Here is a 23,586-nt window from a genome sequence, read left to right as displayed (position 1 = left end):
AGAGAAGCATGTTGCCAAAGCGTGTAAAATCGAGAAAAGAATGTAAGATCTTCCTTTTCAATCCAAAACTTAAGAGGAAATGAAGGCTTTGGACTTCGGTTCATTTTTCAGTTACACATCAGAGTAAGTTTCTAACTGCCACTAAAAAAGTAGATGAAGTTATCAATTAACTCTACTGAGAAATCTTTTTTATATTCCTATGACAATGCAGAACTAAAAACTTAAATTAGAACTATCTCCATGTTTGCAAATTTGTCTATTCATTCTACAAATTACATAGGTACAAATTATATAACTTCTCAATACATTACATTCATTTTTAAACTATGAAAAACATGAGTTTTTAAAACTATTAAAAAATATATTTTAGAGGTATTTAAAAAGAAACATTCAATGGGACAGAACTCTTAAGGGAAGTTTTTTCCCCACAAATCACAAAAGTTGCTTAAAAATTATGGTGGAAATTCTATTTATTGTGAAAATCAGTTTTTTAAAAACTAATCTTACCTTTAAATTCAGAACAGAATGTTTATCATCTGATTAGAAAAAAAGAGAAAGAAAACTTCGTGAAGCACATAAAAACATCTGACAATTCATAAGAGTACCTTCATAGGAGCGAACTCACCTTCTACTCATGTTAGATGAGCTAAACAAGGCCCGGTCTGGACGCAGCCTTCACAGGGTCCCCGAGCTGTTGCGGAGCCAGGGCAGGGAGCCTGACTCTGCACAGCTCATCTCTCTACCCTGCTCAGTCCTGGACACCATTAGTGGCTCACATGTTGCAGAACCAAGGCCAAACTCCTCAGTGGGACTCTGAGCCCTTCCCGTGCAGGGCTCTTTCCCACCTCTCCAACACTGTTCCATCCCCAGGCTCTCTCCACACCATCTACCTGCAAGGCCCCAAATAGGCTAAGGCTTAACTCCTCTCTGCATACCATGCCTGCAAGTAGCATCTGATTTGGTCAGAAAAATATTTGTTTGTTGAAGCAAACTGCCTCAGCAATACAGATGAAAACAAATCTTGCCCACTTACTGTGTTCATTTTTAATTTACAAACACACGTTTGGGATTGAGGTACTGCATGAAGGGAATGATCTGATGCCCCAGCTTGCCTGTATCCTTTGTTGTAGTGAAAAGTTAGACTTGCACCTTTTTAAAAGGTGGTTGCTTTTTACTTTGTACGATTAATTTGCAGAGCAGAAATAACTAGCTGAAAATAAGTTAGAAACAAATGTGCAAAAAACAGAAAAAAAAAACCCTACAGAATTCAGGAAAAGCAACAAAAATGCTTAAAGATACTCACAAAATTGTAAATCTACTTGCTGGTTCATTACACTTACTAACGCTTGAACAACGAATCTCTGAAGAGCTTATTTTTGCCCAAAAGCCACTTTGATCCACAATTTTTAATCCAACTACTTCTGATCAAATTTCCTGGGCAGCCTGGATTGGGGCGCTGGATGAGACCCTGCCTGGATTGTCTTGAGTCCAGCCTAATGAAATCTCCTTTCCCTGCCAACTCCTGTAATAGGCAGGCAGTGTTACCTGCTCTCCTGACCTTTGTGCCCACCTCCACTGTCATCCTCAGCACCCCAGACATAGTCTACCAGCTGCACATCCTCCCCCACCCCTGGAAGATGAGGGGAAGGGCCCATGACTCCATCATCTCTGACACATAGTAGGTGATGAATAAATTTCTGATAAACAAATATTTAAACTGATAATAAAAAGAAATAATTTTCATTTTTAATAACTCTTTTACGATAGTCTTAAATTGGTATCTTCCAATGCTTTTGATCTACTGCTTTCATAAGAAATGCAATCTTCTAAGTCTCCCTTTAATTCTTCACAAAATAAAGCTGGGGAGGGGCAAGGGATCCAGTGAAGAAGAATGGTAACATCTGTAGAAGGGTGATGTGTACATGGGAGTTCATTTTACTAGTCTTTACTTTTGAGCACACTTGAAAATAATCACGAAAAATTCTTAAAGGTTAATTCACTTATTTTCCCAAAGAAAATAATCATCTCTATTTTATCTTAGTCATCAACTTTTCAGAAAAAGAACTTGATGATGATTAAACTCACAATTCACATCACTCAAGGTCCAGTTTGGTACTTAGAGGATATGCAGTTCATTTTCTCATTTATCATTTCTCAAGAGACTTCTAGAGTTCTCACCCTTCTCATTTTTACAATAGGCAAGTGCTGTAAACTGCACAGGCAAGTGTTGTAAACTATTAAAATAACAAATAAAATAAATATAAAATAAAAGTAAATAAATGAAATAAGTAAAATCTAAAAATTGGGCATCCTACGGCATACAAGATGCCATGCTAGATACTATCCTAATCTTTATGGAAAGCAAATTCACACTACATGAACACATTCTTGCCCTCAAAAATTCTAGTAACACTGATTAATCAAAACTCCCCCATGAACGTAATCCTCTGAACCTTTCCCCTCCCAAGAGGTAACCATGGGTTATCAAGTGGGTAGGTTTCCTTTCAGATATAACTGACCATAAAAAACATAAAAATTTGAACATACACATAACCCCACCTCCCACCTCTTCCACATATCTATATACAATAGCCATTAGTTGGTAGGGAGGGAGAATAGCACAGACAAAGGCCCAGTGGAAGGAGGGAACATCACGCAGTTGAGGAAGTAAGAGAACACCAGAGTGGCTAGGAATGGTCAGCAGGGGCAGGGCCAGCAGGTCTTGTAGACTATGGGAAACCACTGAAGAGATCTATATAAAAAGGGCATGGAGATACCTGGGAAGCACATGGGAACACTACCTGATTCATGTTTTGAAAATCTCTGGCCGCGACCATAGTGCCTGAACATAGTGGGTCCTCCATTGTATGTGCGATGGCTGAGTGAATGAATGAACAGAATAAAATAGCAGGCAATTGGCTATATAGGGTCATAAGCTGGGAGAAGAAACCTGGGCATAAAAACAATAAACAGTATACTAGAAGCAGGAGGCAGGGTGTGATGGCTTAGGAGAGTAGAAAAAAGGGCCTCGACTGGCCTTGGAGAACCCGAACATTTAACGGGCAGGTAGAGGAAGATGAGCCTGCAAAGGAGATGAAGGGACACCCAAGAGGCGAGAAGAAACAAGGAGAGTGAGATGTCATGAAGCCAGGGGAGAAATGGCTTTCAAGGTGGCAGGAGCAATCATCTGTGCAGAAGAGTGCCAAGCAATCAGAAAAGGCAGAGCCAGAACACCAGCCACAGGGTTGTCCAGTACGGAGGTCACTGGTCTGGGAGAGCGAGAGAGGCAGAGCCAGACTGGAGTGCGTTGAGGAGACATTGACAGAAGAGAGAAGGGAGGAGGTGTGGAGAGATTGTCTTCTGACAAATTTGGCTGTGGAGGAAAAAGTGAAAGCACCAGAGGGATGGCTCTGGTGGGATCAAAGAATGGAGGAGGGATGACATCCATGAGCAGGTATTGGGCAGCTCCGACCAAGGGCCTGGGTCCTCGACCAAAGGACTTCGGGGCCTGGTCTTCTCGGCCAGGTGTCCCTAGGGTGCAGGGTGGCACACCACTCTCGCAGATTGATGGCTTCAGCTTTAGAAAGTAATTATCAGCTGGCATTTATGGAGGGTGCTGTGCTTCACACATAGGACTGAATGTAATCCTTGCAATAATCTGACAAGTGGTGCACTGGGCAGAAGCAGGGTTAAGTAACTCAGCCAAGCCTCTCATAACGAGGAAGTGGGTCTTGAACCTGACCACTAAAAGCCACAGCTTCTCAAGCATTGTCCAAGGATCACCCACATTCAGACTCCCCAAAATGCTCCTTAAAAATATAGATCTCTGCGGGTAAGATTCCTCAAGGGAGGAACAACCTAAGACAGGCACAGTCGCAGGGGGGCCATCAGGTGAGAATTTGGGGATCAACAGAGGTGAGGCTCAGAACCTCACCCCCCCTGCTTTGAGAGAAATCTTCTGCATCCGTGGATGTTTTGCTGCCCTTGTCTAGCCTGGATTAATACTTAGTCCATAGGCACACACCTGATCATCTGATCATCTACATTTGCCTTCTTACAGCACTAAACTATGTTTTCTACCTTTATCTTGCATCTACCTACCACTTCCGCATTTTATTAAAAATAAAAATAATAATAATAATAGGAGAAATGTGGGATCAACATATAAATCAAGTACAAAAATCAAATGAATATTCATATTTGACCTGATGGTTTATAGGTCATATTGCATGATCAAAACCGAAAGTTTCTGTGATGACTGCCCTTGTACTGTTCACCATGTAAGAATTTATTCACTCTGTAAGAATTCGTTCACCATGTAAGAACTTGTTCGTTATGCTTCAGAAGATTGGAGACTGATGAGAATTAGGCTTGAGATGGATTAATGATTGTACATTGAGCATTGACCCCCCTATACTGAATTTTATTGTTGTTAACAACCATTTGATCAATAAATATGAGAGATGCCCTCTCAAAAAAAAAAAAAAAAAAAAAAAAAAAAAAAAAAAAATATAGATCTCTGGCCCTTAGCCTAGAGCCACCAAATTAGAATCTGGGGGTGGAGGGGAGAGACATGGGGGCTTTTTTCAGAAGTGTCCAGGGGCTTTTAACCCCACAGCTGACACCCACAGCAGGAGCCACACTGCCTCCCAGTCACCATCTGTTTCAAGACCACGTCACCACACCAATCAGTCACCACTGCCATCCGGCCTCTTGGCACCAACACCCTCCCCCCTGCCCCCAGGCCAGAGTTAGGGCAGTTTTCCACTCTGTGCAGGTCGCACAATAAGCTTTATCAATAGAGAGTGCTGGAGACCAGACGAGGAAGGGGCTTGGGGTCCTTGAGCCAGAGGCTGGCTCCCTCCCTCCCTTCCTCCCTCCATCCCTTTTATTCTAAGTGGATAGCACTTCCCCATGGGTGGCTTCTCCTGGCACTCCCCTGCATAGGACAGATTTCCAGGGAGCTCTTTAGCTCAACACAGCTAACCACTCCAGCAGCCAGCAGGCCTCAGCTGCACCCTCGCCAATGTGTGCATCTCAGCCTTGGGTGATTCTCCAAACGTTTCTTCCCTTGGTTGCTCTGTTAGCTGTAGAGGGGTGACTGCTCCCTAGATCCTCTATTCCTGTATTCTTGAGACTTCTATCCGCCTCTTAGTTGGCAATTCTGTTATAGTTAGTAATTCCTTATAGTAAACCTTCCCTGTTCAAATCACCATATGCTTTCTGTCTCCTGACTGGATTCTGACTGATAAACGACACATCAGGCCACAAGCAACAAAGATGTCAGAAAATGGATGGACATGTATGAACACAGGGAGGTATTAAGGATGTCATAATAATTTTAAAAAGGTAGGTAACAAAATGTGTATTTTATACACACACATTCTAAATTACTAAAATTAACTAGGGGAATACACCTATGTGTGTTTATATAATTCTTCTTTTTTTTTTTTTACTGTGAGAAATTATTACTTCTATAATTAAAAGATATGGTTTCCTCATGAATTTAATATTTGAATAGGTTTTTCCATAGGGATAAAATATGCCATCTAACCAACTGGCATTTTCTGAATGAACTATTACTAGGCTGGCATTCTGTTTTCCAGTCACCTTAGGAATTGATTTATGTGACAGTGTCTTTGAGCCCAAACGACTCTGAGGGTCCTGATAAAGCAGTTACTCGTGTCCACTGTATGACAGGCTCTCTTTCTCACTTCTCAAACATAAGCCACCTCACAGTAAAGTGAATACTCTTCCCTACCTTTGCTATGATGCACTGAATACTCTCTCTGTGCTAAACAGAGGAGACAAAGACAGTTGGAGATGTGGTTAGAGTTGTAGTATAAACATGTCCATGCACTCATTCATCCAACAAAGCTTTAGTGATGGCCCACTGTGGCCAGGCCCTGCTCCTGGCACTGGAGATAGCCTGGGGAACAGGACAGCTAAGCTCCCTCACGCTCTCCGTGGAGACCACTCCGCTCCAGTCCCGGGTGACACCAGGCACGGGAGCAGAAGGGGAGGCACCTGCAGAGCTGCAGAGCCTGAGCCACAACCCTCTTCCCCACATATCCTCCCATGGCTGACCACCGACAGAATGGACTCCAAAGGAAGCAGCTTGTACTCCAAAGACATCCTAACATCCAGGCAATGGATGGTGTAATAACTTATCTCCAGTGAAAACAAAATTCAGGAAGAGTCCTATTTATAATCATGGAAACACAGTATAAAGGAGCAATGGCTATATATTTTCCTCCAAACTAACCGATATTTATTGCCTCAAAATGCTTTCAGACTTAAAATTTTTTTTTACCTTTTTCTTGTGTAGGCTGTGGTGTAAGAGGCGAGCCTGGAAACCCATCTTGCTCAGAAATATTTTCCTCATTTTCACTGTCCACCTCATGTGACAATGGAACCTTTTTGTTATGAAAGAGAAAAGAATAAACATGTGATAAATGCTATTTGTGTCAAATTTCCTCCTAACAAACTCAGATGCCTTATTCCTTACCTTCTCCACTGCTGCCTGCCTCCCTCTCCAATACGCAAAAGGGGTACACCCTGCGGAGCTGGATAAAACCTCAGGTCCGTCAGGAAAGGTCCAGTGGCAAATGAAATGCCATGCAGGTCACGCTTAGGCTGACTTTGTCACATTCCACCCATGCTACCTGGGCAACTTCCCTCCCTCATTCCCGCCAGGGACCAACCTGGGAAGAGGGGCTGCACCTGGCCAGCTCTGCACAGTACCCAGTCCCAGCCTACCCTGGTACTGATGCTTTGTTGTTCATCTCCACATGGGACGACAGTGGCTGACCCATCCTGTAACAACCCTCATCCAGACAAATATTCGAGATCAAGGTCCATCATGTTCACTAGCTATGAGTCCACTGTAAACGTCTCCTGATGGAAGGGGACCTTCCCCTTCACCGTCTGTGGGCATATCCTATGTAGCTATCATGAATGGTGGCAGCACTGCAGAGCTGTCCCTTAACAGACCTGTGGGCCAGGAATGGGACCACCTCCTGAGACAAACAGGAGACAGTCCTACTGGTAGGGCTCTGCAGAGTGGGGACAGAGGCTGCCCAAGAGGAAGGGCAGTGAGCTGTGCCTTGTACAATAAGTTATTACTGGCGTTCTCTGGGCAGGTCCCCTTTGCTATCTTGATTCTTCAGTAAATTCTTGCTTATGCAATCAGCTTGGCTTAGTGGTGCTGAGCTGCAGGCAACGGAAGGGCCCCAATGCTGGCAGGCAGGTGGCAGCACTGACTAGCGAGGTGCCCATGAGAAGGGGCATTTCAGAGCCAAGAGCTAAGGCTGTCAGGCCCACCAGGCTCCAGGCACAGGACTCCCCAAAGTGACCCAGCTCAGGGGTACAGACAGGTCTTCCACTCTACTCATGATTTGAAGAAAGAAAAAATAAATGACCCCTTAGTTTTTGTTTCCTAGGAACCAACAATTTGCTTACCTTGTCAAAGGTGAATATATGTGCTAAACTACTCACTATGACCTAGGAAATGTGAAAAATGCTAAGGGGACTCAAATACCATGATAAAGATACCCTCTGATGAAAATCTATTTGGCAGTATCTACTAGCACTAAGGCTGATCAATACATGTGCCCAGGATTAAACATATACCACTCATCGGTATATGTGAGTTCTACACATCCACCAGAAAGATATACATATATATACAAATGTTCATAGCAGCACTGTCTCTAAAGCCCCAAACTGGAAACAACCAGTTTTCCACCAGCAGTAAAATGAGTAAGTAATTGGATGTTATAGTTGTATAATGGAACATGATACAGCAATAAGAATCAGTACTGCTGCACACAGTAACTGAAGACACTTAGGAACTCCAAAGGATACATACTACATACTGTATGATTAAACCCCTAAATTTTTAGAACAGACAAAACCAATCTAAGGTATTTTTCTAAGATCTAATTTACTCTTGGAGTCAGGGCAGTGGTTAACTTGGGGGAAGCAGTGACCTCTTTTAGGGTACAAAGTGGGGCTTCTGTTTGTGCTTTTCTTTTAAAAATCTGGGTGATAGGTACTTTGCAAAAATTTACTGAGATGCACATTCAAGGTTTATGTACCTTTTGTGTACATTTAGTATGTCAATGAATAAAAAAAAAGTGGAGATAATATTTTAGAAACACTCTAATTTAAAGTTTTAATTTAAAATTACCAAATACTTCTGATTGTGAAAAGTACCTTGATAACAAAAACAATACTTTGGGTTTTGAAGGAAAGAAGGCCAACCCAGCCACAGTGTGGACATCAGTGAAGCTAGGCATGGCCTTCCCCTCACCTCTCTGCAGCACTGGTCACAGCCCTTCATCCTCTTCCAGGATGATATGCTAACTCAGATTTTAACAGGTAAAATGCACATGTTACAACTTCTAGGGTAGTTCTTAGAGAGGAAACTGTATAATTTGCAAACTAGTAGAGAGAAAAAAACAACTGAAAAATCATCAATCCAAAAGAAAGAAAAAAAAAGATAAAGTATAATGGGACAAATAGGAAAAATAAAATAAGATGGCAAACTTAAAATCAAATATACCCATATATATATATATATATATATATATATATATATATATACACATATTCAATATGAAAGGACTAAATGATCCAGTAAAAAGACAAAGGAAAAGCTTGTCAATTTGATTAACAAAAACTATATGCTACACTGAATTGTATACTTTAAATGGATGAGTAGTATGGTATGTGAATTATATCTCAGTCAACTTGCTTTAAAAAATCTATGTGCTATATTCTATATGCTAAACATAAGAATACTGAAAAGTTGAAATTAAAAGTTGAAAAAAATAGACCATGCAAATACCAAAGAAATATACAAAGGAAGATGGGAACATTAGATGAAATAGATGTTAAAGCAAGACACACTTAGAGATAAAGAGGTCCACTCTGTAGTGACAAAGTGTTGTTTACCAAGAAGATATTTTACAATTGTACACACCTAACAATGTAGTCAGATGAAGACAAATATGTGTTCTAGGATTTTATGCATGAAGTTCAAACACATGCAAAACTAATCCGTGATGGCAGAAGTCAGGACATGAAAGCAAGATGCTGGAACCTGCCAATGTGACAAGGAAGCTGCAGGGTTGATTCGTGTGGCTGTTGTGCTGTGGCTGTGAGACCCATCTGGCTGGACAGGGTCCTCACAACTCGTTTGCCCTCCAGCAGGGGTCACCCTGAAGGATGCATATGGTGCAGTCCATGTGGCATGGCACCTTCCAGATGCCTCTTCCCACATCAGGGATATAACGTAATAACTCCACCCAAAGTGCATTATACAGTCATTAGAGGTGAGGCAACACAAAGGTCCAGCTAGCAACCCTTTGGGATGAGTATATGGTGAACCGAACACTACCTCTGAAAGAGGCAGTTCTGATTTGTAAGGTAGGACTGTGAGGGGCCTGCACAGGGACCTTTGTGGGTCCAACAACATGCTGGACCTACCCTTACTTGGTACATTAGAGGAGATGAACCAAGAGTTTGAGAATCCATGCTTCTTCACCTGCTGCCCAGAGAAGACCCCACCACCGGAAGATGACAGAGGTCACTCTCTTGGTGGCTTCTCAAAGTTGGCTGGAGAGATAACCTGGCCCCTTACTTGCTCTCCTGGCTTCCTATTGTTATGGGTAGGGGTCAGGCTCAGGCAGAGGTGCTAGATTTGGTGCAGCACAGTCGATAATCTACAGGCACCTAAACAAACAGCGGTTATTTCTAGCTGCATGTGGACATAGATGTGCAAATGCAGTCAGAGAGTCTGCAGAGAGTCAGAGAGTCTTTGCCCACACAGCAGCCAGGACCACCTGCTCCACCTTGCTAAGAGAATCCTGATCTTGTCTAGTGCATGGGCTTAGACCTAGGGTATGAATCATGGCACTCCTCTTCTCCTTTGCTAGTAAGTGGTCAAGGATGGGCACAAGACCAGTGATGCCCCACCGGGAAAACGTTCTCCCTAACAAACACAGAGCAGCCTGACAAGGACGTGCCTCACTTCCTCCTCTCTGCTTTGGGACCAGCCCAGCCGCACCCACTGGCGACCATGAAGCAGCAGCCAAGGGAACCTCGGGGGCCAGCCTTCCATAAGCAGCTGAGACAACTTTGTAGTCTCTTACCTTTTGACTTTATTATGTGGGAGAGTTAAAAGTCTATTATTTAAGGTTTATGTTTCTATTCCATTACTTGCAGCCAAAAATATGATACAGACATCAAAATGACCATAGAGGCTTCTTCTGGAGAGAAGAGGATGACTGGAGTAAGAATGATAGGGTTTCAGGATAGGCTTTTGCTTCATGTACAATACTGAAAGTTTTTTTAAGTCAGTCATGTGTACTGATGCATTATCCATGTAAGAAAAATTTTAAATAAATTAAAAATTAAAAACTGTGGAGAGAGAAAAGGGACATTCCTAACTTTCAGCAACAGCATCCCCACTATGCTATGTCCCCTAGAAGTTTCTAGAAAGAACTTGTTACCCCCGTGCAAACGACCACTCTCTGGTCTCCATGCACGCACATGGCAGACACTCAAACACCGGTTTGTTGGTAGTTAGTTGGATGAATAAATGAACAAATTAATGAATATATGGTATATTTTATGACAAGAAGGTGCTCTACAAATCCACAAACACAACAATTCCAAGAATGCATGACAGAAGAGCTTCAGTAACATCCTATTGGTGATTTCTATTTAAAAATGGTAACAAGGCATTTAAACTGGACTCTCTTCCCTTAAAACCTATTGAAATCAATCAAAAGAATGGAAAAAAAGAAAAAAGAAAAGAAAGCTTAGTCAATGGCCAGAAAACAACTACCAAATCTATGAAATTCAGACGAGAGGGAAAATGCCAAAAGTTGCCAAATCTCCCCAGACTTCAGGCGTGCCAAGGCTGCAAAAATCACAAAGTATCACAGTTACAAAGATACACAGTGTTCCTCTGGCCAGAGAAATGAGAGCAAGGGTGTGGAGGGGCCCAAGAGAAGTAGTGCCACCCTAGGGCAGAGGGTTAGGGGAGAAGCTAAAGGACATACTTGAGAAGAGCCTGCCTTAACTGTTCCCAATCCAGCCTTTACGTGCTCCAAGAAATTAAAGACAGTATAGACTAACATAGGAATCCAAAGAACAGATATAGGAGACTGAGAAAAATGATAAGGAAACAGAAAGATATGAAAAGTAAACTGGCAGAGCTCAAAAAACAAAAGGAAAAATAAAAACAATTACAGAGGTAAAAGCTATACTAGAAGCAATTAAACCCAGTGGCAAAGTGCTGAAAGACAGACGAGGGTACATAGAGGAAATCACATAAAGAAATGCTGGAGAGGAAAAAGAGAGACAAGTGATTAGAGAAAATATAACAGACATGGAAAACAAAGGGTATCCATCTAATACATAACTAGTGTTCCCCAAGTAGAATAGAATGAATAGATGATAACTTAGTCAAAGATAAAATAAAATAGGGGAGGAAATGTTCCCTGAAAATAAAAAAGGGAGATGAAAATCTATGTTTGCAAAATTAAATTATAAACTAAATTTCAGGAAAAAAAGGACAGAAAATAATAAACACCAAAACCAATTCTGATGAAATGGCATTTAGGCTAACGAATGAAATCTATAAAGGTATTGGGCAGAAAAATCAGGTGACCTCAGGCAGGGAAGAAGGCAAGTGGTAACTCCTTCTTATCCCTTGGTTGTCACTCTCAGCAGTCCTCTAGGAAAGATGAAGTCCCCTGCTGTGTGGTTTCACGCTACCCTGTCCCTTTCCTTCGTAACATTTATCGTAATTGTATTTGACAGACCGTGTGACTCTGGATGCTGCCTGACACCGATTCTCCAGCCCCCAACATGATGCGCTGCACTCACTGGATGCTCAGTAGCTACATGCAGATTTATATACCTGCCCAAAGGCAGTTTCCTCCCTAGCACAGTCCTTCAGAGGATGAGGAAACAGACTCAGAGAGGCTGTCTGACTTATCCAACTCATACCACTGGGAAGTAGTAAAGCTGGGACTTGGACTCAGATCTCTGAATGCCCACGGGATTGTTCTGTCCACAGGGCTTAGCATCAAGTGAACTGCAAAATTAACACACCCTATTTCTCCTCCAGTCTTACTTTTGGGTGGTACCAACAAGAAAACTGCTGGAAACAAGACGTGTTTTCCATTTGTTAGGCCATTTCTGGGCAGGTGCATGCTCCCATGAAGATGTTTGCCCAGACTACCCTGAAACACAGAGGCATGAGGTATAGACTTTCCTCCAAATTGCCTGATTTGGGTTGGTCTGTTTCCTTATCTTACTAGTTTTGACAACTGTACACTCTGCAGGAAGCATAATGATTCATAAAAAAGGGTAAAATTATAAATTATTTACCTCAGATTACAGAATGTTCATGGCAAATACAGAGAAGGTAATTTACCTTTTATTTTTTTGAAATTAAAACATACCCCACAGTAAACATCTCCTACAGAGCTAGTGCCATCTAGTGATTAAAGAGCAGTTTTACATGCTCCACATACCCACTTTTTCAAAGATACGTATTTTAATCATACACTAAATGTAAGAATACTTAAACCCTAGTCTCAAAAAATGCTTTATGTATAAGAAATATTCTTGCAGGGCATGGGGACCACAAACAGGGAAAAACTGGTGCCCTGATCTGAGTTCTGCTTCTGTCTGGGTGGGTGCTGAGTGACCTTGGGCAGGCCATTTAACCTGATTTTTCACACACACACACCACAATAGTGTGAAGTAAATGAGATAGCACATGTAAGCTGCCTGGCATATATTCAATGCTCAGAAAAGGTCAATGTGTCTTCCTCGCCCTACTGTCTCTGCCCCCCCTCCAAAAAGCTGACCATGCAAACTAATTCTAAGTCTGTGGAAAACTGAAATCCCTTTCCAGCTTATGGGCTCTTTCACTCAAGCAACCTACAACTGGCTTCACTTCCCAAATACTTGAGTGATGCACCTCCATCTGTAACCTCAGTCCAAACAGCAGCCAGAAAGTGTGCGGACTAAAGGGTAGTGGGGCCTCCCCAAGGCTGTTCAGAGCCCTGCAACCGAACTTGCTTTGGACTCCTGGCAGCCATCAGCCTGCTCCCGTGCATGCTCTTTGCTGTGGAGAAACCTAACCTCGCATGTTAAAGTCTGTTATCTTAGAAAGTGATGGCTAGTTCATGAAACATTCACATAAGGATTCCTCAAAATAAGTTCCCTAAGACCATCTAGAATGTGATTCAATATGATGGAGAATAATCAACATAAATTCAAACAATATGAATATAGCTTGATGCCGTAAGTCTGTGTGTATAGTCCCTATGAATAACACGTTATAGCAATGGAGAAAAAAAGAGAAAGAGAGAAGAAATTATGGTGCTGTCTTTCACCATAAAGAAATGGCACATTTTCCAAAACCCTGGGAGCACAGAATTTAACCAGAACAGCTGAGCAATGGTGAATGGGCTCCTTTAACCTCTCTGTACCTTGGTTTCTCCCCATGTATGACAGGACCATAAACGGAACCCATCGCACCAAGATAGCAGGAGATAAATGCATGTTTGAAATAGAGACTCTCATATGGTAAGCACGCAAAGAATGTCAGCTACTATGGACAGAAAAATGACAATCCTCTTGTCAGACAGGAATCTGAAGGAAGCAACATGCACACTGATATAGAACAAGCAATAGGAAAATTCACTTTTGGAGTCAAGGAAAAGAGCTGGATTACTAGTAATAGATGGAAATGTACACTAAGAACATGAATACATTATCTTTGTCTCTGAAGGACTTGTCTTGGAAAGATAAAAGAAAGTGTCCTAAATATTTACCTAACCAGACAGAACATGAGATTGGACATGTTAAAAAAATAAGCCCCCAAACAAAAGCCATTAAAGGCAGAAGAGAGCAAAGAGAATCCTTAACTAATGTAGTCTATATACAATTTACTGCAAGTTGACGTCAAGGTGCAGAAGAAACTCTGGAGAGGGGCAAACACCTGATTTCTGTGTGGCACAGCATACACGGCCCCAGTGAGACCTCCATCTTTGTGAGCACCAAGATCCCCCGACTCCTTGAAGCTGGATGACATAAGTGTGTCAGCGTCCTCTTCCTCTCTGTAGCCCAGGATTTCAAAGGATGGCAAAGAAGTTCTTCTCCCCATCTCACTCTGCCAATTTGGTCTGTATTGGAATATTAAAGAGCAAAATAAGCCAACAAACAAGCGAGCTACTTAACACTTCAACTGGTATAAGTACATGTATTAAATGTACTGCCTGAGATCCCCCACCAAAAGAAGTATTATAACTACATTACAAAATATACAGAAGCTAAAAGATTAAATTGTCCCCTAGCCCATTTCTTTGTACACACTTAACATTTCTTTCTAGTTTTATACCCAGGTTTTTATAGCTCTTGTCACTGCAAACATATACCATTTGCCTCATTAACAAGTTCTTAAAGTCAAAATGTTAAGATACCTCTCATATAGATATACCCATTTAGTCAACCACTCCTTTTACTTAGTTTTTTCTCTCCCGACAATTTTCGCTGTTATAAATAACCCTGTAATGAACATCTATGTGCAGATAATCTCTTCTGTATTTAGAATTAGTCCTATAAAACAACCAACCTATGGTAAACTGCCGAGTCAAATTGTAAGAACATTTTGTGGGTCTACAAGCATAATCTACAAAATGATTTCACAAATCACTTCCCTAACCTGTAACATTGGTTAGAATTTTCTAAAACTTTCTGAAAGAATTTAAATCTCACTGTATCAATTTGCATTTCTTACTGAGACTGGGTATTTTTCCATGTATTTATGCCTGAGCCATCACTCATCTATTATGAACTTTCATGTCCTTTGTGCATTTATCTACTTGGCTTCTAGTACTTCCATTTCAATCTGAAATTTTTTTTACCTACTAAAGTTAAAACTCTGGGTCTGCATTTACTATAAATATTATTTCTATTCTATTTATTTTATATTAGTACACAAATTTTCTGTAACATACCATCTGAGAGAATCCTACTAAGGGCCAAAAGCAGCACTGAATTCAATGGCTCTGTGCTGCCGTAGGAACGACCAGTGCTTTCACAGCTGTAATTTAACAAGAGCCACTCTAGAGAAAATTCTGACACAATTCAAGAACAATAAATGTTCCAGGACAGTGTCCCTTTGACATTGGCAATGATAACCTGAGTGCTAAGCAGTCATGACCACACGTGCACATGCACACACAAGAGAGGCTCCTCCACTGCCCAGAGCAGCAGCAGAAACAGTGATCCGGTCCTTACTGAAGCCTCAGCTCTGAGGTGGTGGCATAGGGCTCAATGAAAGCATCCTTCTCAACATAGGTTGTGTCACTCTCAGACAGGGATCTCTGGCGAGGCTGAGGAATGGCAACAGTCCGGCCGGTCAGTGTTGTTGCCAGAATGACTGCAGCCAGAGCAGACCTAGGGACAAAACATCCCAGTGAGATGGTGAGACACAAACCTTTGAGCTGAACACTGAACAGGATGCATGAATACATCAGGTTTACCTTCTGATCTATAGCACTCAGTGCATATCTACTGACTACATGCCTGTAGCCTGTTATGTGCCATCTGACAATCTCATTTCATGTCATATCAACTGTAAGAATAATTATTCCCATCTCCACTTGCCCAAGATTTCCTAGCTAATAGGGAAGGAACCAGATCTCTAATCCAGGCAGTCTATATTCAGGTAGTTTTCCTTTTAAAATCAAAGTCCAAAATGGAAAAAAAAAAGATAGGAAAGATTTTTAAAGGCATTTGAAAACATAAATTTTCAAAACTATAATATAGGAAAGATAGAGTGATGGGTTCACCTTCCCACTTGAAAGAGCAAAATAAAACAATAGACTTACAGTTGTTCCAGCTTACTGCCTGAGAGAATTTCCAGGTGGAACCAGGACTCCCTGAGTTGTGGAGACACAACTGAGATCTGGGAACACTACAACACACAGAATTTGCTGGACAAAGTCCCAGAAAAAAAAAAGAGCTGAACAGAGGGAAGTCCAGAAATGTGCAGAAGGTCCCCAAGTGTTCAGCAAAATACCCCTCCATGCATGAATGTGAGGCAACTAACCAAGGCTGGGGGATGAACCTTTCACAAGGACTATAGGAACAAGGCCAGGTGCTTACACATGGCTGGTGTGGATAAAATGAAGGTTCCTGTGGCCAGGATTCTCACCTGGCCCTGGCTGGCTAGCTCACTACACACGTGTGGGCAATAGATTGTTGTTGACTCTATTTAAACAGCTCCGCCCAATGCTCTGGGTGACATGGTGGCACAGCTGCAATGCTGCAGGAGAGCAGAGCTGAGGCTGGAGTGGTGGCAGCGTGGAGGACAGAGGCCCAGAGGCAGAGACCGGCTTGCTGCATGCAGACTCATTCTGAGTGAACGGGATTTTAGCAATTGACCTGCCACTGTGGAAATAAGTTGGTATAACCCTTTCACCCCAAGAATATTTTATTATCATTTTCTTTGGTCACATTGAATCCATAGCGAACTTGCCCAGGGCTGAAACCCATTGGCAAGACAATTGGCGACAGTCAGCAGGGTTCACTGGTGACCAAGGAAAAAGAACAGGCTGCCCTCAGCGGGCTGCACCTATGGATGGGGAGACATTCAAGTGTACCCTGTGGACATGTGGTACTGTGAAAGGGTGGAGGACTGGAGTCCACCCCAAGAGAAAACTGACTGAAATGGCATCACTACAAAGTGCTGTGGCCCGAGAGGGAGCAGCACAAGAAGGAGCAGTATGGGCGTGCAGGCTGCCGGGTGCAGAGCGGCAGGTGAAGGAAGAGGCCCGAGAGGGAGCGGCCCAAAAAGCAGCAGCACGCAGGCTGCCAGGTGCCCTGGGGCAAGAGAAGGATGTAGTGGAGCCGTCAGCCCCAGAAATGGAGGGGCGGAGGTTTGACGAACAGGTCGGGTGGAAGCTCTGCCGGTGCTGGAGGCATTGGCCCCTCCTTGGTTGAGACCCCACCTGGTTGAAAGCTGGTGGAGAGTCAGAAGGACTCGGGAACTGCGGGTTCTTTCAGGAGAGGTGCAGCCCCCTCCTCAGGTTGTGGAGCGCTCCATGCTCTGCTTGTATCCTCAGGCTCAAGCACAAAAGGAAACGAGAGCTGTGGACCAGAGCAGCAGTTTCGGCTGCTGAGGACAAAGCAGAAGGCAACAAGATCGGCCTGTGTGTCTGTTGAAGAAGGTGGAAATTGTAAGGCCCACTGTCTTGCCAATGGGTTTCAGCCCCAGGCAAATTTGCTATGGATTCAGTGTGACCAAAGAAAATGACAGCAAAACGTTCTTGGGATGAAAGGGTTATACCCAACTTTATTTCCAGGTGGCAGGTCAGTCACTAGAATCCCATTCACTCAGAGTGAGTCTGCATGCAGCAAGCCAGTCTCTGCCTCTGGGCCTCTCTGTCCACACAGCTGTCCTCTGGGCTTCTCTGCACAGCCGTCCCGCACAGCCATCCTCTGGGCCTCTCTGCATAGTCATCCCACACAGCCATCCTCTGGGCCTCTGCCCTCGGCACTGTCACCACTCCAGCACTCTGCTCTGCTCTCCTGCAGCCATGCAGCCCTGCCACTGTGTCACGCCCAGAGCACTGGGTGGAGCTCTTTTTATAGAGTCAACAGCCATGTATTGCCCACAGATGTGTAGTGAGCTAGTCAACCATGGCCATGTGAGAATCCTGGCCACAGGAACTCTCATTTTATCCACACCCACCCATGGTCCTTTTGGTTAAATCTGATTACAATGTTCCAGCTTCTCTGCACAGGGACCATTACAGAGGAGTGAGGGCACACAGATTGAGAGGTGAGAATCCTGGAGGGGTGGAGGGTGGATAAAATGAAGGTTCTTATGGCCAGGATTCTCACCTGGCCCTGGCTAGCTAGCTCACTACACATGTGTGGGCAATACATTGTTGTTGACTATATAAAGAGCTCAGCCCAGTGCTCTGGGTGACACGGTGGCAGGGCTGCAGTGCTGCAGGAGAGCAGAGCCGAGGCTGGAGTGGTGCCAACAACGAGGACAGAGGCCCAGAGGATGACTGTGGGACAGTTGTATGGGCAGAGAGGCCCAGACGACAGTTGTGCAGGCAGAGACCGGCTTGCTGCATGCAGACTCGCTCTGAGTGAATGGGGTTTTAGTGACTGACCTGCCACTGTGGAAATAAAGTTGGGTATAACCCTTTCACCCCAAGAATGTTTTACTGTCATTTTCTTTGGTCACATTGAATCCATAGCAAACTTGCCCAGGGCTGAAACCCATTGGCAAGACAGCTGGGGACAGTGCCTCTTCCCACCAGACAGATGGGCACACTGCAGGGCATGGGACACAGTGCAGTACTCTGAAAGGTCTTGCCTCAGTAGTGGGGAATCTTTAGTTCTAGACTGGGCACTGCTCCAGACACTGCCAAAAAATTATGATAGTGGGACCCAAAAGATCAAACCGGCTCTAAGTAACTGCACTGTATTACAGAACAAAATTCAAAAGAATTTAAAGGGATACAAAAATATCTAGCATTCAGCAAGGTAAGACTCACAGCAATATCTAGTATGCAATCAGAGACAGTCAGGCATGCAAAGAGAGAGACAAACAAGACCCATAATGAAGGTAACAATCAACTGAAACCCACTCAGAACTGAACACTTATGTTTGAATTAGCAGAGAAGGACATTAAGACAACTATTATAACCACTCTATATGTTCAAAAAGCTAAGTAGAAACATGGACGATATTACAGAAGACTTGAACTTTAGGAGAAGAAAATCACACTGGAAGGGATTAAGAGCAGATTACACATTGCAGAAGAAAAGATTAGTGAAGGTGAAGGAAAAACAACAGAAAATAACCAAAATGAAACAGAGAGGAAAAAGTAAGAAAAAAAAAGAGCACAGTGAGATACAGGATAAAAAACACCATTGTTTTATGTTTCAAGCCAGTAAATTTTGGTGTAATTCATTACACAGCAATAGGTAACTAATTCAATAGCGTTTTCATCAAATGGTATTAGAACTGGATATCCATATGCAAAAAAATGAACTTGAATCTATACCCTCCATACCATATACAAAAATTAACTCAAATGGATCACAGACCTAAATGTGAAGCCTAAAACTGTAAGACTTCTAGAAGAAAATACAGGAGAAAATCTTTGTGACCTTAGGTTAGGCAGAGTTCTTAGATGTGATACTCAAATTAGGATCTGTAAAAAAAAAAAATTGATAAGATAAACTTCATAAAAACTAAGAGTTTCTGTTCTTTGAAAGATACTGTTAAGAGAATGTAAAGATAAGCCAGCTATAATTCGTTCACCATGTAAGAACTTGTTCGTTATGCTTCAGAAGATTGGAGACTGACGAGAATTAGGCTTGAGATGGATTAATGATTGTACATTGAGCATTGACCCCCCTATACAGAACTTTATTGTTGTTAACAACCATTTGATCAATAAATATGAGAGATGCCCTCTCAAAAAATAAATAAATAAATAAATAAAAAGAAAAAAAAAAAGATAAGCCAGCTATAGGAGAAAATATTTGCAAATCACTTATTTGAGAAAGGACTTATATCTAGAATATATAAAGAACTATCAAAATACCATAAGAGGAACATAAACCAATTTAAAGAGAGAGCACAAGATTTGAACAGACACTTCACCAAATACAAATGGCAAACACATGACAAGATGCTCAACATCATTAATTATTAAAGAAACATAACATAAAACCAGAGTGAGCTACTACTATATACCTTTTAGAATATCCAAACTTTAAAAGACTGGCTAAGACAATCCCTCATGCTCTTCCTTTCCAACCTGGGCCCAGCAGGACGGCCTCCACAAAGGGTGGTGAGAAGGGTCCATTCCACCATCAAGGAGATGGCAGCCAGAGTACCCCTCACCCCCAACATTCACAGTGCATCCACAGAGTGAGCTGCAAGAAATATGGCCCTCAGGCACTCAGTGAGACCCAGAAATTTTTGAGGAAGGAGTCAGAAACTTCAGATGTGCTCACGGACTCCAGACTCCACAAAGCTATCTGGGCCAAAGGAATAATGAATGTCCCACAACTTATCAGTACGTGGTTGTCCAGAAAGCATAATGAAGATAAAGATTCACCAAACAAGCTCTACACATTGTTACTTATGCACCTGGCATCACTTTCAAAACCTATGGACGGTCAATATGAATGAAAACTAGTGTCAAATAAAATTATAAAACCATATCCAAACACATACGAACATACAAGACTGACCAAACCAAGTGTCAGTGAGGATGTAAACTCATACACTGCTGGTGTGAACATAAATGGAATAACAACTCTGGAAAAGAACTTGACGACTTCTTAGTAAGTTAAATATACACCTAGCTTATGATCTACCTATTCCACTCCTAGAAATCTGCCCAAGAGAAATGAAAGCATATGTCCCAAGACTTGTGCACAAATGTTCATAGCAGCTTTACTTCTAAAATAAATAAAAACTGAAAACAACTCAAAATAGCTAAATGGATAAACAAATCATGGCAGAGCCATATAATGGAACACTACTCAGTTATAAAAAGGACGGATTGATTTTTACAACAATATGGATGAATCTCAAAATAATTATGCTGAGTGAAAGAAGCCAGCAAAATTATTTTGTGTAACCATTTACATAAAATTCTAGAAAATACAGACTAATTGATAGTGACAGAAAGCAGATCAGTGGTTGCCTGGGGATAAGGGTGAGGGTGGACTGGGCAGGGGAACGGGAGGCAGCAGAGTGGGGCAAGAGGTAGGAATTACAATGGACCGTGAGGAAACCTCAGGGGATGATGGATATTATTTATTCTCTTTATTGTGGTGATAGTTTCCCAGTGTAAACATATGTCAAAACATTATGCCTTTGAAGTATATGCAGTTTACTGTATTCCCATTATACCTCACTAAAACTTTTGATAAAGGTAAAACATTGTGTAAAGCAAAAACGGTAACTATGTAGCATTTATAACAGAATTAAAATAGATGATGACAGTAACACAAAGGATGGGAAGGAAGAAACAGAAGTAAATCGCTATTAAGATTCTTACACTATTACACTATACATGAAGTAGAATAGCACCGAAGTTTAATTTGAATATTTTTTGGAAATAAAAAAATCTATAAGTATTCCAAATTTGCCAAAGCCATGTTGATTGTCTTGAGCTCATCAAGATTACAATCCAGGAAAAATAAATTCTGTAAACCATAGAAGAATACAGAGAGAGAGGATTAAAGATGGCGGCATGTGAGGTGAGATAGTGGCCTCCTCCTAAAGCCACATATAATACAAAAATATAATGAATACAACTAATCCTGAAAGAGCACCAGGAAGGAGGACTGCGCCAGATTGTATACACCTGGAGAAAAGAGCAGACCTCATGGAACAGGGTAAAGTACCAAAGCTGTGGCCCAGCGGGACCCAAGCCCTTCCCCTACCCCAGCTCACCGGTTGGAGGAAGAGAAATGGAGCAGGAAAGGAGTGGAGGCCTGGGACTGCTGCATACCTAACTCTGGAGATCTGCTCTGGGAGCACAAACCTACATTTTGTGGTGCTTTCATGATACTCTTGTGGTTGGGGGATTGGAAAGCTAGGACAGGCAGGATTCCTGGAGAGACTGATATTCTGGCTGCTTGTGGAAACAAGAGATCCATATCCAGCTGCTCTGGGACAAAGGAAGTTCGGGCGGTCAGAGAGACTTCCTAACAAGGAAGCCCTTAGCAGGAGGACTGCTAAAGGGGCAAGGATTGCACAGAGCTTCCTGCTCAAGAGAAAGGACAGGTAGACAAAATTGTTCAGGTGTACTCTGCCCAGCAGGTTGGGAGCTTTCACGATTTCCAGGTGCTCCAGCTCCCTGGCTGGCTACACAGCTCCAAGGACCCCCTTCGTGATACGCAGCCCACTGCATGTTTCTCCTGGCCTGCCCCACCTGGCTCACAAACCAGCAAACCCTACCCTGGCATTAGGCCAGCCAGAGGGAAGATCTGTCTACAGCAACTGCTAATGCAAGGCATAGAGGCTTATGCCTGTGTGCTCAGCCCACTGGTTCAGGTAGTACAGACAGGCATAGCAGCCGGAAAGCAGGAAACAGCTCTTTCCTCCCCCCAGGCACCAATACCACTCCCATGTGACCCCCAACATTGCTTCAGGGGCTGAGCAGCTTCAGAGAGTAGAGCTTCTGGACACTAGAGGGCGCCACATACAAATATGAAACGCCAAAGGAACCTGGTTCAGAGTAAAATTAATACAACTCCTGAGAAAGATGACATGGACCTCATGAATCTTCCTGAAAGGGAGTTTAAAATAAAAATCATTAACATGCTAATGGAGGTATGGAAGGATATTCAAGAACTCAGGACTGAATTCTGGTTGGAGATCCAGTCATTGAAGAGCACAATGGAGGGAATTAAAAGCAGATTGGATATGGTGGAGGAGATGATAAATGAAATATAAACTAGAGAAGAGGAATACAAAGAAGCCAAGGCACAGAGAGAAAAAAGGATCTCTAAGAATGAAAGAATATTGAGAGAACTGTGTGACCAATCCAAATGGAACAATAATATTTGCATTATAGGGGTACCAGAAGAAGAGAGAGAGAAAGGGATAGCAAGTGTCTTTGAAGAGGTAATTGCTGAAAACTTCCTCAATCTGGGGAAGGAGATAGTCTCTCAGGCCATGGAGGTGCACAGATCTCCCAACACAAGGAACCCAAGGAAGACAACACCAAGACATATAGTAATTAAAATGGCAAAGATCAAGGATAAGGACAGACTATTAGAAGCAGCCAGAGTGAAAAATAAGATCACACACAAAGGAAAGCCCATCAGGCTAATATCAGACTTCTCAGCAGAAACCTTACAGGCCAGAAGGGTGTGGCATGATATATTTAAGGCAATCAAGCAGAAGGGCCTGTAACCAAGATTACTTTATCCAGCAAGATTATCATTTAAATTTGAAGGAGTGATTAAACAATTTCCAGATAAGCAAAAGCTGAGAGAATTTACCTCCCACAAATGATCTCTGCAGTCTCTGGTTGACTGCCATAGATGGATGTGTTCCTAAGGTTTAATGGATGTCACAAGAGGTAATAAAACCACACTAAAGAAAGTAGAACAGCTAATTACTAAGCAAACACAAAATTAAATTAACTATTCCCAAAGTCAATCAAGGGATAGACAAAGAGTACAGAATATGACACCTAATATATAAAGAAAGGAGGAGGAAGAAAAAGGAGGACAAAAAGAAAAGAACCTTTAGATTGTGTTTGTAATAGCATATTAGGTGAGATAAGTTAGACTCTTAGATAGTAAGCAAGTAAAACTTGAACCTTTCATAACCACGAATCTAAAGTCTGCAATGGCAATAAGTACATACCTATCGATAATCACCCTAAATGTAAATGAATGAATGCATCAATCAAAAGACATAGAGTCACTGAATGCATAAAAAAACAAGCCCCATCTATATGCTGCCTACAAGAGACTCACTTTAAATCC

General features: G+C 42.3%; 1 protein-coding gene across 8 annotated transcripts in view; it reads right to left on the bottom strand.

Annotated features, from left to right (window-relative positions):
* Positions 1-23,586, bottom strand: part of CEP89 (centrosomal protein 89) — an 84,907-nt gene that overhangs the window by 52,861 nt on the left and 8,460 nt on the right. For 5 of the 8 annotated variants that reach the window (XR_012126663.1, XM_073225901.1, XM_073225903.1 and 2 more), the window contains exons 3-6: positions 15,334-15,492; positions 14,033-14,216; positions 6,314-6,416; positions 508-536 (exon numbers count right to left, since the gene is read on the bottom strand). Coding sequence is in view for 7 of the 8 variants with exons in the window: in XM_073225901.1 (XP_073082002.1) it covers positions 508-536; positions 6,314-6,416; positions 14,033-14,216; positions 15,334-15,492 (475 nt within the window). In the remaining variant the exon portion in view is untranslated. Of the gene's footprint in view, positions 1-507; positions 537-6,313; positions 6,417-14,032; positions 14,217-15,333; positions 15,493-15,926; positions 17,216-23,586 lie in introns of all 8 variants that reach the window. The other 3 variants (XM_073225905.1, XM_073225906.1, XM_073225904.1) reach the window with 3 other exon arrangements.

Source organism: Manis javanica, chromosome 17 (assembly GCF_040802235.1).
Source record: "Manis javanica isolate MJ-LG chromosome 17, MJ_LKY, whole genome shotgun sequence".
In the NCBI taxonomy this organism is placed as follows: Eukaryota; Metazoa; Chordata; class Mammalia; order Pholidota; family Manidae; genus Manis; species Manis javanica.
Note: the sequence above shows the minus strand (reverse complement) of the source record. Positions and strands in the feature narration are given on the sequence as shown.